Genomic DNA, 16,332 nt, shown 5'->3' on the forward strand with positions numbered 1-16,332 from the left:
ACCAGCAAATAATCTGACTCTGGGCAATTTTCTCTTTGGATGGCCTTTGGGCATGAATCATACAAAACTACCAGGGCTACTTTTTTTTCCTTTTTTCAAGGCAGCCAGATGTGGCATAGATTCTGCCTCTGACTGCTATGTGACTCCTGTGGGAAGCAGAGGAACTGTAAGGAATGTGGATTCAATGGAAGCAGCAGTGATTTGCATAGGGTCATAAAGTGACATACTGTAGCAGAAATTCTCAAAGAAGGGCAGGAGAATGGAAGTCTGAAGGTCTCAGCCTGACACATTTCACTTAACTTGTGGAGTTTATGTTCATTTTCATCCGACCTGGCCTCTGATACCTAGCTTATCTGTTAGCAGTGCCCAGAACCCAGAATATGAGGATAAAGTGGTGCTGTTTGTGTTGAAGGCATTTAGCACATCAGCGCAGTTTAATCATAAAAAACATTGTTTTTTTTTTGTTGGATCAGATTATTTGTACATTAACTAAAATTTATTTTATTTAGAGAATTCTGAGCAACAAGCTAAGAGTAAAATGTGGTGACCTGTGAATTTTAAAATTAATATGAAAAACAAGTCTACTGTTGGAGGTCAAAGCTGGTATTAAAAAGACAGATTTTATTTTTTTAAAAATCAATCAAATAAAAATGAAATGTTAAGTAAGAACTCATCTCTGTGCTTTCAGTGTTCTGGCCTTCCTCTGTAACATCTGCTGAACTCTTAAAATCCATAGGTCTTTGAGCGAAGTGTGATTTAAATGGAACTTCAATGTAATCAGTTTTATCCACAGTGCCTTTCGTTTTGCTAAGAGAGTCCTGATATTTCTGTTGGGATTTGTATCTGATTCCTTTGATTGATCCAGAGCTTTTATAGACCCATGGACTTGACTGCTGTTGCACCTTGCTGAACTCTAAGGCAGTCAATCTTGGACAGGTTACCTAATGATTTCTTTTGTTGCATATTTATCTTCCAGGATGGCAAAGTATTTCGCAACAGACTGATACTAATAGTATATCAATAATGAATCAGGTGGCCTCACAAATACTTTAAACTGTGAACTGTTTTGATGGACCGCAGCAATAAAACCATTATCATGACGTTATTTATATAAATATGTACAGCAAATAAAGACAGAAAAATAATTTCTATTCAGCCCAGATGATCTCTCACAGCACATGGATTGAGAATCGTTGCATTAAGCGGTATTCATTTACTTCACCTTTTGTTTGCCACATTGTTTACATTTCCACACTCTTAATTATAGTTCTATGATGTATGCATTGATATAGATTTCTGTAGCAAGAGGCAACCGTGCTATTTCAAAGCTCCTTTCAAAAAGCAAGACATTTTGAGTGTGCATGAGTAAGGAAGCCTGCAAGAGTTGCATGGATAAATCACTAGCCACCCTAATGATCTGACTATATCAGTGGTGTGTAAAAGACAAATTATCTTGAGGGCCTAACAAAAACATACTGCACTGCTACATTTTGCCAAATTCTTCAAAGGTACTGTAGAGAGTGTCACCTTAAAGAGAATTATGAGCTAGAAAAGGAGTACCTAATAAGTAGATTGGGATCTACCAGTAGATCTCAAAGGGAGTGCTTGTTGATCATGAGCAATAAAAAAATAAAATAAATAAACATAATTCTATAATGTAGTGACCATATACTGTAAGAATTGAATGATCAGTATATATATATAAATATATGGTATATATACAGAGTATATATAGTATATTTATTGTATATGTTCAATTTACATGAGTAAAAATATAAATATGTACTTACTTATATAAAATGCTTTAAATGTGCTTACATGAAACTGGTAACAGTTTGAATTAAATATGCATATTGAATTTACAGTATATTAAAGGAAGTCATCTTCATAGTTGCTGCTTAATGGTGCTGCAGGAATCCAAGGCCATGGTTCTCTCAGCATTCTGTGCAGAAAATATATTGTTGTAGGTGAGAAAGACAAGTGAGCGAGTCAAACTGTTGGAATGCATGTGTCTATGATGCATAATAGATGTTTGAACAAATAAGAAGCTGTTTATAAGCAGACATAGGATATATGATATGTAGATGGGTAAATAGAATAGGTGTTTTCGAAGCTCCTGGAGATCTTTCTTCTTGTTTATTTCCTGTTGGAATTCACTGTACAGATAGTTTCCTTAAATACGTTTATAAAAGTGACTGCAGTTGCCACAATTCACTTGGAAGGAAAAGCAATATTAGAACTTGGGAATATGTGTTTATTTTTTATACTGACCATCGTTAAGAGTAGAACAATAAGTAAGAAGCTAATGTGAGAAAAAAACATTAACATGCATTTATGTATATGTATTTATGGGGAGAAGGTTTTAAGATGGGGAACTATATTAAATACATTTATATTGATTTATCCCCATGCTTTTCATATTATTCAGTCTCTGCAGAAAAGAACAGCCCAGAAAAATGTAGAAAAGGTGACAATTAGACTGCATCAAACGTCTCTCTGTCGCTCTGGTCGTAATTCATATCAGGGTTGAAGACAAACAGCCTGAAGTGACTGAGTGAATGAGGTGATATAATCCAAGCAGGAGCGATTCTCCTGGAGAAACAGCCGCTGACGTGTGCACCAAGTTGGCAATATACCAGTGATAACAGGAAGTAAGACGATGCGCCTTTCACATTAAAAGTCAAGCTGGTCTGCGCGTCTACTAACAGGGCTGTGATATTTTACTGTGTTCAGTCTACACCGAGGTATCCGTGGTAGCAGCCGCTAACTTTATTATGGTTTCGCTGTCAATCGACTCACAGCTGAAGAGACTTTTGCGGATGAGCTGCTTCAGTGGATTCTCTACGACCGCCAGAGATGAGGATTTAAAAAAAAAAAAAAACAGTTGTCGCACTTTTTTGGAGGTATTTTTCAATTCTTGCTTAGACGAAACCTTAGAAGAGGCAACATGAAGAATCCTGTGTACTGGGCTGTTCTGGTCGGGATCACTGTTTTGATGATGGAACAAGGCAAGTCCTGGCTTTTACCATTCATGTGTGCACTGTGTTACTGCTGTCATCATGTGTTTGGGATGTTGATCGTTGTTTGAGGCTGACAGTCCGCGTCTGACCTGACATGTGCAGTCTGAGCTTAAACACAGGGATCAGTGAAGTGAGTGGTCAGCTCAGCTGTTCTGCGGCGTGGTTCTAAACGTGTCAGTGTTTGCAGCAGTTCCATGTGGCTGCAGCCTCCGTTTCAAACTTCGATCCTGCAAAAGGAAGAGCCCAGCAATCACAACTGATGTCCTTTTCTCGGTGCTTGTCCCTGTTGCTCTCCGGCCCAGCAGCGGATCAAACAAGCATACGCACGGTAAATCTGCCACAAGGCAGCAAGTCTTTGCTGCAAAGTTGATTAAGAATTAAGTTCCTAATCCGTATTGACTGCGTGTTCAGGTCATCCAAGTTAAGCCGTGTGGTCTCCAGGCAGGCTGGAATTGTGTGATGGTGAGAATGGAAGCAAGCAGCTATGTGTTATTCCTTCATAATTCAAATGTTTAAAAAAATATGATAGATAAGATGTACGATTTTCTATTGCGCTCTTGGTAGAATTCGAATTAAATCAAATGAACCAACTCATTAATATAATACACATCATAATATAAGTGATGCCACTCGTTTTATTCATAGTCAAACCTAAACATAAGGTAAACTTCACGGTACAGTACACTGTACATTCCAAAGACCTGCTGTTTTAAGTTGAACACTTAAAAACTAAACTGCATTAGTCCCAAAAGTTTCATAATTTGTAGTGTTTTTATCAATAGTCACTACTGCTTCATGTTATCAATGACAATGTTTGTAAAGCTTACTGTAGTGTGAGTACTGGAACAAAACAGCGTGAAAGACACTGTGTTATTTTTGTTAAAAAAGTGTTTTTAACTGATGTTGTAATAAGTATCCTCTCAACAAGATTTCATCTAAATTGAGCAATAGTTTTATGCAACGGCAGTGTGGAAAGAAAAACAGGGAGGGAAAAAACTATAAAAACCACAAGCACACAGGAGAAGGAAAACAAAAAAAAGAAAAACAAAAGGAAAAAAGAGCCACGTATGTTTGTGAAATATTCTGTGTTTAGCACTAGAGGATTTTTTTTTTCCAAATAAAAAAAAAAATGCAGGTCTTGGCATATTAATCCAACTGAAAAACAGTGCTAATGAGACAGTCCTATTGTTGAAGCCTCCTGCTCCCATTCTTTCTCTGTATGTGGTTATGTCAGGACAGTGTTGCCTTTGTTGCCAGGATGCGGCAAACTCTTGGGTTTTTTGTTTTTTTCTACCAGGGCCCAGATGCTCACATGCCTGCCCATGTTCTTCATTCCTAGATCATATTCAGGCAACATAGAGAATTTTGGCATTTGACTGTATCAAAATGTGGAGCAGCAGCTGTTTTTGACGAGAGAGAGCAGAGATGGGTAGGACTGCTGGTAAAGGGGCAGTGGTTTTCTTGTATGCAGCCTTTTGTGGCAGACATTGAGATCATTGTTAATGGGTTGAGTGTGTCCTTATCACAGGGATACAGCTATTCGGGGGTGAGGGGGGTGGGTCTAACAGAAAAAGGGGCTTCTTGGAAATTATCACGTTGTGTTCAACTCCCCTTAGTGTCCAGTTTACTGGCAGGGAACATGACTAACAGTGAAGAAATGATAATCACAATTTAGATGATTATAAATATTTAAGTTTTTTTTTTCTCATAAAGCAATAATATTAATTTCTCAGATACACTCTCCCTGAACTTTTCTCCTCCTCACAGAGTGATTCACGACAGTTTCCAGAATGCTCTCTGGGACATGCATAAACCCTTTGCTTAGAGCTCCATTGAAGCTATCGTTGGTGACACACTACAAAAGTATGTCTGAATAAATGAGGGGAAAAGTAATTCTGTATCACAATTTAAATGCAGTGCATCATGCTATTCAAGGTTTCTCTCTATTTTGGTTGAACTTGAAGTATAATAGTTGTGAATACTTTCCAGTTTAAACAGAAATAAGGTTATATATTTTCTGTTCCAATCCCACCTGAGTCTTATGCAGTTTCTGAGTTTGAGTTACACTCTGTATGCTCATAACTGAATGACCTTATTTGCATTTCCACTTAAATAAAGAGCTTCAGTAATGTAGGATTTGAAGCATGGAATAACATTCCCATATTCATGTGGCTTCAGCTAAGTAAGCATTGGTTTTGCTTCTTGCCCCAAAGGAGTACTACAGATACCTTTGCTATAGTGCTAGTGGAGACATACAGAGAATGTCAGAAAATATTCTCACTATCTTTGTAAGTGTTGAAAAAAAGAGCAAATAATATAATAAAATTGGTAACCTACAGGGGAGCAATAAATAAGGGCGTGGCAGGAAAATGTGAGGGTGGTACGAGCCAATTATCTGCAATCTTAAACACCAAGTGATACTTTTTTCAAAAACCATTTTACCACCAAATGAAGTACACCAATGAAGTGTTAGGAAAATATCAGGGATCCGCCCTGATCCTTTTCTTGATTACAGAGTTGATGTACGTGTTGACAAGTGAGGTCTGGCAGGAGGCGATTTAGATTCTTTAGATCATGATACTTTCAGGTATAAATGAACCTGCAGAGGTGAGGGTCCACACTTGAGAGAAGAGGACTGAAGGTTATTTAAAAAAAAATGTGTGTGTGAAAATGAGAGTGATGCAGAAGGGAAGGTGAAACTGTAAGAACTAGGGCACAGAAGGTGCTTGATTGTGTGCCTGATTTCATTCGTACAAAACAAATTACAGTGCTCAATAGTGGTGAATTGAAGTTGTGAAACCAGAGTGTAATGAATGCTGAATGAAAGTTTTGAAGGTGACGTGTGACATAAGGATAACAATGAATGAATGGCTTTAGACCATAGCACTGTATGCAGGGTGATCAGCTAGAATTTTGCAGAACTTTAAATGCTAAGATTTATGTTGGAGGTGACCTGTATGGACAGGAATAGAAATAAGGAGACCAAAGTTACAGCTAAGTGTGAACTGTTTGGAGATAATAATGTGTTAGATATGATGGACAAAGGTGTGGGGCAATGTGTTAGATATGTTGGACAAAGGTGTGGAAATAGTAGTAGATTGACATAGAAATGGATGGTGTCACAGCAAGGGAAAAAGCAAAGAATTTGATGAGAAAGAGGCTGGTGATTCACTGCACCAGGTTCATGAAATGAGCAACCGAAAGCTGTTGGTGACATTCTTGTTGAAGATTATTTCAAATTACTGTATGTTTATCTAGTCACTTAGTATAAAGTTTTATCTTATTACAATTTTCTCATGGCAATTGCTGTGAACACATTTTAATTTAAAAAGACTAAAACAAAAGTTATGTGACATTATTCCCTCAGCTCCAACATTCAGATTTTAACAGCTTTTGTTCTCAGGCTAAGTTACGGGCTTTAGGTTTGTTTTTCTATCATTTGTTTTGTGCTTCTATTCACAGAAGAATATCAGGAGAAATTAACACATTATCCGATAATGAGTCTCACTGTGTCACTGAATTGTTATGGCACAAATGAAATTGCTAATTTGCCTGTTTCATGCAAACGACACAAGGCACTAATTGTCTAGTGAAAGAAAAACTGCAAATTGGAGGTAATTGTTTTCCAGTTGCCTTTAAATTCCTGTGGTGAAAGCAATCTGGGCATCACATTCTAGTTTTGTTGCAGTATTGATTATTTTTCTTGTCGTTATTTTTTTTACTAATGACTCAGATCTGACTCACAACAAGGTTGATATACAAGTTTAATAGCAAACTGATCGATTTAATTATACCCTGATTGGGTTATCAATTAAACTGTAGCGTTTTGCAAATCAAAGCAGTGGAATGAAAAGAGAAAACAAAACATTAAAAAACACAAATATATAATTAATCTCTATATACCTGTTTTCTATTCGAGGCTGTATAGAAGAAATGCAAAGTATTCTATATGTCCTTTATATAACTGTAGATCAAATCTGTTTTTCTTATTATGTTCTTATTATCCTCAAGCCAAAGTATTGGCCACAGTTTCTTTATTATAAGTAATATTTTACTCTGGGTAAACAACACCACAGATGTTTTTAAAGGGTATTCTGTTACAACCTTGGTGTTACCTTGTCATCTGCTTTTTTTAATACATAAGTTAATTGCTATTTGCTATTAATTTTCCATGGTTGTTAGTAGGGATGTTGATTACTTTTAAATAAATGAAAGTATGCTCAATGACCAGACAGTGTTGCAAAAACAACAAAAACTGCTCTAAATCAATCAACCAATGGCGAACATTATAAGGAATTATTCACTGACTTACACAGATTGGTTAAAAACTCCTTGCCTTCACAGTTGCGACCTTGTCATGGTAGAGAAAATTATATTGCCTGCTTTATAATCAGCTTAAACTGCATTTTGTGACGGTAGAATGTCCAGCCTCCTGTGAACAGTGACCATCACTTTTCCTGTCTGCACTGCCGTTGCAATCTACTGTTGGGCTTCTATTCCTCACCCACCTGATTGCTCAGCCTTTAAAATGGTACTACATTTAAGTTCCCTTTTCTTTTCTTATTCACTCTCATTTTTACATGAAAAGAAGGGAACATATTCTTAACATGGGTTGTTAGTCAGTAGATATTTAAATCAATCATTCACTGTTACCCATTAAAATAATAAATAGCACCAGTGTGGCTAGGATGCCTCATGAGACAGTGTCCTTTATTTATGCATTAATTGTTATTGTTATGAATCTGTCAGTTGGAGACTAGCACACGAGGTGCTTTGAGCTTGCGTGGTGTTTGGATGCAGTTTTGGAGCAGATGGCTGAGTGAGTTGTGAGCAAGCAAACAATCTGCAGAATAATCAGTGTACAATTACAAAGAGCTCAACTCGTCATTTGTGCAAAGCCCAAGAGATAATATTTTAATTAGTGCTCTCATTGATTGTGCAGCAAGGCCCCTGGTTAAAGGCAAGTGTTAATAGAAAATGGCGAGTCCCTTGAGAACTAAACCTCAGTAAAGATTAAGATGCCTTGTTACTTCTGACAAAAGAAGGTAAGTAGTAGAATTGAACATCTGGTGAAGTAATTTTATTTGAGTACCTGCAGTGTCTTACTTTTAAGGTCTCCACTGAAATAACTTGTATGTACTTTGGATTACCGTGGATGTTGTTTACCCCAGGGATTCCCAACAACTGGTGTGGCACAACAGTCAGGTGTACTGCTAAAAATGTTTGTTTCATTTAATTTTGTCTCTGCACTCTTCCACAAGGTGGCAGCAGTTGGCTATATAAACAAAAAAGAGTTGTTGAAAACGATCTTAGTGTGAAACTTTCTTCAATTCCTGCAAAATATCAGGGTTGTGTTCAATTAAACCATCCCATGTTTTACATTGAATAAGTAAATTGTGACTAAATTGAAACTAGAATATCGTTATCATTATGAACTAGAATATCATTATATTTAATTCCATGTATTTTGTCACATTTTGTATGATGATTGTGTGCCATGGGGTTTATCTAATGTAAAGTACAGTATATGCTGTGGCTCTGGAAAATGAAATAGCTCCTTCTCAATTAATTATTTAATCCTGATCCTATTCTCTTTCAATGATATTTTCATCAGTCACAAAAAAGATTTAAACCTTGTTTTGTTTAATTGCCCCATCAGTAGATGTGTCTCCTAGTTTGGTGCTACAGAGCAGGTCTTTTTCTTCAGCAGATAAGGGACAGGATGTTATTCCAATTGTTTGGACCATTTTGTCTCTTCTCTTCTTTGCCTTTGAAAAAGTGACCAGAATTATCTGGGATGGTGTGATGTGCCTGTGAGTGGATTTTAAAGTATCTATTTACTTGCAATCACATCAGCAGCAGCTGCCAAACATGAATCCTGAAGCCATTTAGAAGGAGCCAGTGTGAAGTGTTCAATCCCGTTTGGGCTTCCTGGTGGCGAAGCATCACTAATGACCAACATCAGGTTTAATGTATCTGACTGTGCTGCAACTCTTCAGATTTAATCTGCCTAATTACTCTAGTCAGAGAATAAAAATGTCTTTTTATGTGTGAGAAGAGAAATATGGAGTTTTTATCCTGCATGCTTCAAGCTGCTGTCTGATGTTGTCTCCGAGAGGGTCCAAACGGCGCTTCAGGATTACAGACAAAGTAGGAACATGATATATTATATTATACACAGTAGAAACACTTTTATAGTGAAAGTTTTTCATTACTGTTGTTTCAGGACTTGGTAGACAACCTCATTTTCCACAAAGCCCCCCGTGGATTATTTCCGACATTAGAATGCTCGTTAAATTTTACAGAAGGCTGTGTCTGCCTTTACTTTAATTAATGCGAGATGCTAGAGTGACAATTTTAATAGTCTTTTAAATGGTCATTAATAAAAATCCCATTGCTTTAATTTTTGTTAATTGCTAAGGTGTCGATCATAGAGTTTGTTTTTGTGACACGTGGTGTGTGTTGATGAATGTGACGAATTGTCCTGGTTTAAGAAAAGCTGCTGACTGAGGATACAGGAAAGTACTCAGGGCTGTGTCATCCCCTCTCCACGGCTGACTAGGTTTTATTTGATCAATAAGCAGATTTACTCAGAAAGCAGCCGCAGATATTGGGTTCAGCTGCTCCACCTACTCCTCTGGTTTATCCGAAGCCATCTGTTATGAGGGAAACAAACACCAATAAAGATAGTTTCCTTGCAGCCAAAGTTTCAGTGTAGAAATTCTGATGTGTTGTGCTCATTATTTGAAATGAATAATGCCGTATGTATCTTCAATGTCATGTCAACAATTTTACAATGAAACTGAGTTTTAACAGATAAGAGTGAGATTAGGAGGAAACCAGAATATGAAATCTAATGAGTTTTTGTGTTTGTTCTTCTCCTTGCATCAGTTAAATTAGGCCAAATGAATACAGTTTGTATCCAGTCCTCTACAAACAAACAAACAAACAAACAAAAAAAACAAACAAACAAAAAAAAACATTTATACCATCTAGCAGCATTATTGAAATTTCCCCTGACTTGTACGTAATGTGCAAGAGTTAAAAAAAAATACAAAAAATATTCGGTACCTGGTTATACAAAAAAATAATTGTAGTGAATTTACAGTACATTAAAGAAAACTGCCACTTTCAAAATTATACTTTCACAATAACGGTCCCTGAAATTTCCAACTGCTCTTTGGGCTTGAGTGGTTTTTGGCAGCGTGCATTGTCTCTCTGAATTTTTGGTTGTCAAAATAAGGTTTCCAGGCAACGAGCAAAGGCTAAAAAATGTCACTAATTCAGTGAGGAACCCGTACGACTGCTGAGAAGCTGACATTATATCTGATGTAGTTACATTTATTCAGGTTGATAAGGTGATTTCTATAATTCGCTCTAAACACCATGTGAAAGTAATATACCGTAAGTGTCTGAAAGCTGCTGCATGGATAAGAAAGGTTGAATGTGTCTGTTGGGGTGAAGTGCTGTGAGAGGTCTTTGAATTGAGCAGTGTAACTTTGCAGTACATTTATCATTAAACGTTAGATAAAACTCAGACTGCAGTGTTATATCTGTGAAGTCATTAGTGTTCACCTCAATTACACTATATTCATATCCAGTGTTCTGCCTGTATGGAAGATTTAGAGTGCCAACATGGAATAAATAAATACAAAATTAAGTAATTACTTAAATGTGTCATTAATTAATCAAAATACAAATTCATTTATTGTAAACTATTATTTCACTATTTATTTATTTTTTTCATGCTCTTTTAATGACAGTTTTGTATTTAATTCTATTTTCAAATGTTTAATGGCACATTTAAGTAATTGTTTCATAATGTTATTATTTATTTAATTTAGGCACCTTCAGTCCTCCATATGCCTGTAACACATGTTGTGTTTACCTTAATGGATCAAGCTGCAAATCTAAAAACCATAAATAATAAGTTCCATTTATGATCTTTTTTTATTCTTCTTCATTTTTTTTCCATCTAGCAGCTTAGCCTCTGCTGTCTCTCCACAAAGCCACAAGTCAACACCACCTGTAAGGTTGTAATGAAGGCAACCTGCATTCTGAATGCTATTTTAGAACTCGGCATGCTTTTTTGTTTGCATAGCTTAAACACCAGCCTACGCAGGCAACATCCTTGATACACTCACACATAATTAGTGTCAGGTATGGTATGGTATCTGTACGTGGTTTCAAAAAGACTCCCTTTTCTAACTGTGGGAATGAACACTCCAATGTCCCTGCACAATATTAAAATTAAAAAATATTTTTAGTATAGACGTAGGATGACATTTTAAGTATGTGTAAAGTGTAATGCATATCCAACTGATTTTTTTTAACCCTGAACTACTTTCTGGAAGCACAAAGTAATGACCAGATATGCCTTTAAAGGGACACTTGAGGATTTGGATGATGCCATATCAGTTTTAAGTGTTCTCAGATTAGGATAGTCATATCCTTGAGGCTGCCCTCAGGCTGATATAAATGCCTTCCATTGGTCAGGTTGACACAGGCTGATGCAACAGTGATATTTTTCCTGCTCATGTATTAGACAGTTGTTTTGGGTTTTTTTTTTTTACATTACAACAAAAATGTATTCAGAGTGATGGCTAACGGGTGTCAGTGAAGGTCCATTTTAGGAGATACAGTCTTGTGATAAATCATGTTATGCGTCCTCATTGTGTGCACTTTTTTCTGCCACTCCGTGTATGCACACCCACACAGGGCAGACAAGGTGGACAGGTTCATTGATATGTTCATGGTGTTCTAAAATAAGACAAACCCACACTGGGATCATCAGTAGGCTGACACTGTGTTGTGTTGTTGCTGCCAAGAGGTTGAAATAAAATATATAAAGCAGAGAATTTGGGCCAATGTGAGAGTGAAATGAATCACTCCAGTCTTTTAACGTTTTTTAATGAACCTCTTTGAGAATCCAGAGATGCTTTATCTCACCAAGCAGATAGTGGTCCTCTTGGAGGTTACGGTCTCTGGGGATTATTTTACTCTGCAGAAAGCCCACAATGTAGGGACATATTTTCGACCAATATACAAACAATTTCCAGGGCTGTTTATTTTTTATTAATCTTAGCTTTCTTTGTCAGTTTTATCCCCTAACCCAGGTGAATTTGGTTCAATACTGTATATCTTCAGTACTTACTGCACATTGCACGTGCTGGTGCAGCATTCAGCTACTCAGGAGACATGTATATTTATTGTGAAAAGGTAGTGAATAAAAACAAAAAAATGCATATTTGATAAGGACATGTATTTCAGAACAGGGATATCCAGTGAAAAAATATATCTTTTAAATTGTTGAGTAGATGCATCTGTTGTCTATGTAAAATATCTTCTGTAGTTGTAAAATCCTTCCACATGAAGAACGGGCATAAGAGCGGATATTGATGACTCCATATCCAATATCCTTTTCAAAACTGCAAAACAATTATGTCTGTATTACGTATATTCAGACATAATCACGTAATGGATAGATAACAGCTCTCACTGCTGCTCTCACCAGAAAAGTCTTAGAGTAATTGTTATTCACACAACACGCTTTGCACAGGAAGTAAACTGTAGTAGACCACGGACTAACGGCAGCTACACTTTGTCCAAAGTTTGGACCGTAGAAGTCCAAAATGGTTTGTACGTTGACGCTACGCTTCATAGAGCAAGGAATTGAATTACACTCTGGCATTTAATGTACGTGATAATCTTCTTTTTTTCCTTCTTTCGGCTGTTCCCTTCAGGGGCCGCCACAGTGGATCATTTGCCTCCATTTCACCCGATTCTCTGCCTCCTCTATTTCTACACTAACTATCTCCATGTCTTCTTTTAGACATCCATAAATCAGTCATTATATCAATTACAGTTATGTGGAAAACTTCTGTTCTGGGATGGTTTTTATTTCCTGTTAGTCTGTCTGTTAGTTTTTAAATTGGGCGAAATTGCATGAAAACCACATCACAATGCTGTGACTCCAAGTAACAGCTTTCAGCCAGAGGATGTCACTGACAGGACTCACATGGACATAACATGTAGGTATGGTGGAGCCCAAGATCACACCTGTTACTCATTGTGATGAAAAGAATCATACATCCAAGATTGACAGGTGGTCTGAAGTGGTAGATAAGTTGATTGTGATGCAGGACATGTATTAGTAACATTTGCAGTTCAGAGTCACACATGTATGCTAGGTAGATGTGGTGTTACTTTGGTCATCAAAGTTTCCCACCCTGTGTTACAGTGATGAACAGCTTGATAGATAACCTAAATGCACGTTGGTGTGTACAGTTTACATTGAGAACTTGATAAGAGGTTAGGAGGAGATGGAAGGCTATTTGAACTGGTGTCTCTGGAAAGGAATGGAAGTTTGCCTGCAAGAATTAATCCATGATGGAGGATAAGGCAGGAAAAGAAGTAGGGAGAAATAAATAGCTATAAAATGGAAAAAGTTAAAATTAGGTCGAAATAGAAGAGAGATTTTAACTAGTTGAGAAGAGAAAGAAGACAAAGCCAGGGAGGGGAGATTGTGGTGGTCTGAACCTTTGGTGAGGAGAGAGAAAATATATTGAACAGAAAATCCAGTCAAACAGCAGTAAAATAAAACAATGAATTGATGTAATGACAAACATGAATGTTGGTAGAAAAGAAAGCAGTAAGCTCAGTGGCCTCAGAAGTTTTAATTTAAATTCACAATATCTCAACTTAAGACCTCCTCAGCTGGCTGTGATTTGTAATGACAGCCAGTCTCATCTTGGTTCTGCATATTACGGTTCTGACATGTATTCTATTCTTTTCAACTTATAGTTAATGTGCCTTCTAAAAATACTGGCTAAAATGGAAGTGCAAGGGCTAAAGCTAGACTTGGGGCATTTGAATGTGCTTAACTGAGCCAAGCAAGATACAGTACATGTGAAGTTAATTAACAGTAACTCCTAAGTGGCTGCCATTTTAAATCCCCTCCAAACCCCCGGCAGCTAACTGGGTTTGTGATTAGGAGTTCTCTTAAGTAGCTTAAGTTCAAATGGATCAATCCATCATGTTGGCCTCACAGAAAAACCTAGACAAGCAAAACTGTGCTATAATGAAAGTCTTACTTTTGAAAGTTAAGGAAGCCACGTTGGTCTAAACTGTCCACTGCAGCCCCTGCAGATTATTCAGCTGGACCGTGAATTCAGCTGTGCAGTGAATTCAGAAAGTCTTGTCACATGATTCCACCAAGGGAAAATAGTTGAGCTGTTTTATATTGTAGTTCCTGGCAGTCAGCTGTCTGTTTCCTAGTTCTGTCCAGAAGGAGGAGTCTGACCACAAATACTGACTTGCATTCTGGGCCTTTTGCTGTCGTGTCCAAGTCGCAGTCACCTTTACTGGATAAGAAAAAGTAAATGTATTAGTTTTGTCCTGTACTTCAGGTCAAAACATGTAACTTTTTCCACATTTTCTATACAATTTGAATCTTGATTTTTGTTTTCATATTTCAAGAATATGACTTCCAGGCAAATTATGACCAAATACAATGATCCTTCATTTATAATAATTATGCAAAATGCCATTACCACCCAAAATAGTCTTGTGTACCTCATCAACTGAAATTGTTGTCTTAAACAGAATACTGTTATATGATAGATGGACGACGATGATACATTTTCACTGAAGATGTTCACCTATTTGACCCTAGTCATTCTAATGGCTAATCTAAATGTAATCATTTAAATATCCCATGGTTGTTTTTCCCAGCAGCTACTGTCCACTATACCCTCTGTGGTGTAAATTGTGTTTCTTTAAAGTGACTTTTCTCCCTTGCTCCTTTTTTTATTGTGATTGATCGGCATCACATTTGGCCGAGTGGGCGTGTAGGAAATGGTGAAATGACATTTACTGCATCTGTCTTTGAGCAAAGATTTTCACTTGCCAAGCCAGTACACAGCAAGTGGCATGGATCGGAAGGATTGGAACACATGTTTTGACATTCACTTGATGGGTAAAAGACAACCACTGTGCTCTCTGCTGGGCGGCAGATAAAACCAAGAAAGGACAGAGACAGACAGCTAGGCTTTTTCGGCTCTTGTATAAAGCAATACAAGTTGAAGGGATGTGGGACTGGGTCATAACAGTATTTTGGGCAAGATGTGTGTGAAGCAGCAGATCACAGTTAGGGTCTTAATGTCATTCTTGTAATTTAATGTCACATAATGTCATGTTTTTTATCCTGGTGGGTTTGTGCCCAGATAGGGCTTTGAAGGAAAAATAAAACCCCCAAAAATATGTAGTGGCACTTTGTTCTGATGCTGATCTCAGGGCTTTAGCTCAATCATAATAATAATAATTATTATAGTGCAACCACTGCTTTACATAACTAAAGAGTCATAGTGTGTTAAAAAGGTAAATGTATGGATAATTATCTATATTGTTTCAGGATTCTTTAACATCTGTCCCTATTTTGTATAAACCCTGTTGCTCAAAATTGCAGTTTACATTTGATTAAAGGTATAAACAGATATCGTCGAGTTCCCAGTAGGAGTTTCTCGTTGGTTTCATCCTCCAGCATCATTTATTTGTGCTGTGATACAGCCTGCTAACAATGAAATGCACGATGTAATGAGTGAAAGGTCAGAGGCAGGACTCGCAATGAATGCACCATTTGTTTTTTTTAATACACAGGACAACGGTGGCGTTATTGATCAACTGCACCGCTGGGACTTTGAAAAGTAATTACATGGTTATATATGATGAGATTTTCCTCCCCAAGGGAAGACTTTATGGCAACAATATAACATCCTCAGTCCTTCCCTGAAGAATTGCGAGGCAGTCAATACAGCATGTCAATTGTTTGCAAAGAGAGTGATGGCGAACGACAGGGACAGTGTGTGTTATAGCTGCAGCCGTAGAGTCAAATCCCAGATCAGGGGTTTAGGTGACACTGTTGTGTTAAGTCAGGGAACCACAAAGGTATATTTAAAAAAAGTATATGTAGTAAATGATCATATTGGCTGTCACTTTGGTTTTTCATCTTGTGGAAGTCAATGTTTGACAGTTAAGTGGAATTTCATTGATCCTTATTAAAAACTAGAACAACATGGATAATGTTGCAATGTATACATGCTTAGTTCTGCATTTTCCTACAAAAAAACCCCTGAGAAACTGAATGATGTAAGGAGAAAAAGAAAAATTAGTGAACTCAATAATTATTATTCCACATGCCGTTTTCCACTAAGCATTTCCCAACAGCCTGAAGGGAATCAGGAATCAGAACTGTGCGGCATTAGAAAGGTGGATATATAAATATATATTCCTTTGAGTCTCCTCACACACTTCC

At 37.1% G+C, this 16,332-nt stretch overlaps 1 protein-coding gene across 2 annotated transcripts in view; it reads left to right on the plus strand.

Annotated features, from left to right (window-relative positions):
* ntm (neurotrimin) overlaps nucleotides 1-16,332 on the plus strand; it is a 284,308-nt gene that overhangs the window by 96,385 nt on the left and 171,591 nt on the right. Inside the window, exon 1 of one of the 2 annotated variants that reach the window (XM_025065444.1) lies at nucleotides 2,071-3,008. The exons of the other annotated variant lie outside the window; for it this stretch is intronic. Within the exon in view, the coding sequence (XP_024921212.1) occupies nucleotides 2,948-3,008 (61 nt within the window). The 5' untranslated portion in view covers nucleotides 2,071-2,947. Of the gene's footprint in view, nucleotides 1-2,070; nucleotides 3,009-16,332 lie in introns of those variants that run through there. 2 annotated transcript variants of the gene reach the window in all.

The sequence above is a fragment of the Cynoglossus semilaevis genome, chromosome 19 (assembly GCF_000523025.1).
Source record: "Cynoglossus semilaevis isolate Cse_v1.0 chromosome 19, Cse_v1.0, whole genome shotgun sequence".
Lineage (NCBI taxonomy): Eukaryota > Metazoa > Chordata > Actinopteri > Pleuronectiformes > Cynoglossidae > Cynoglossus > Cynoglossus semilaevis.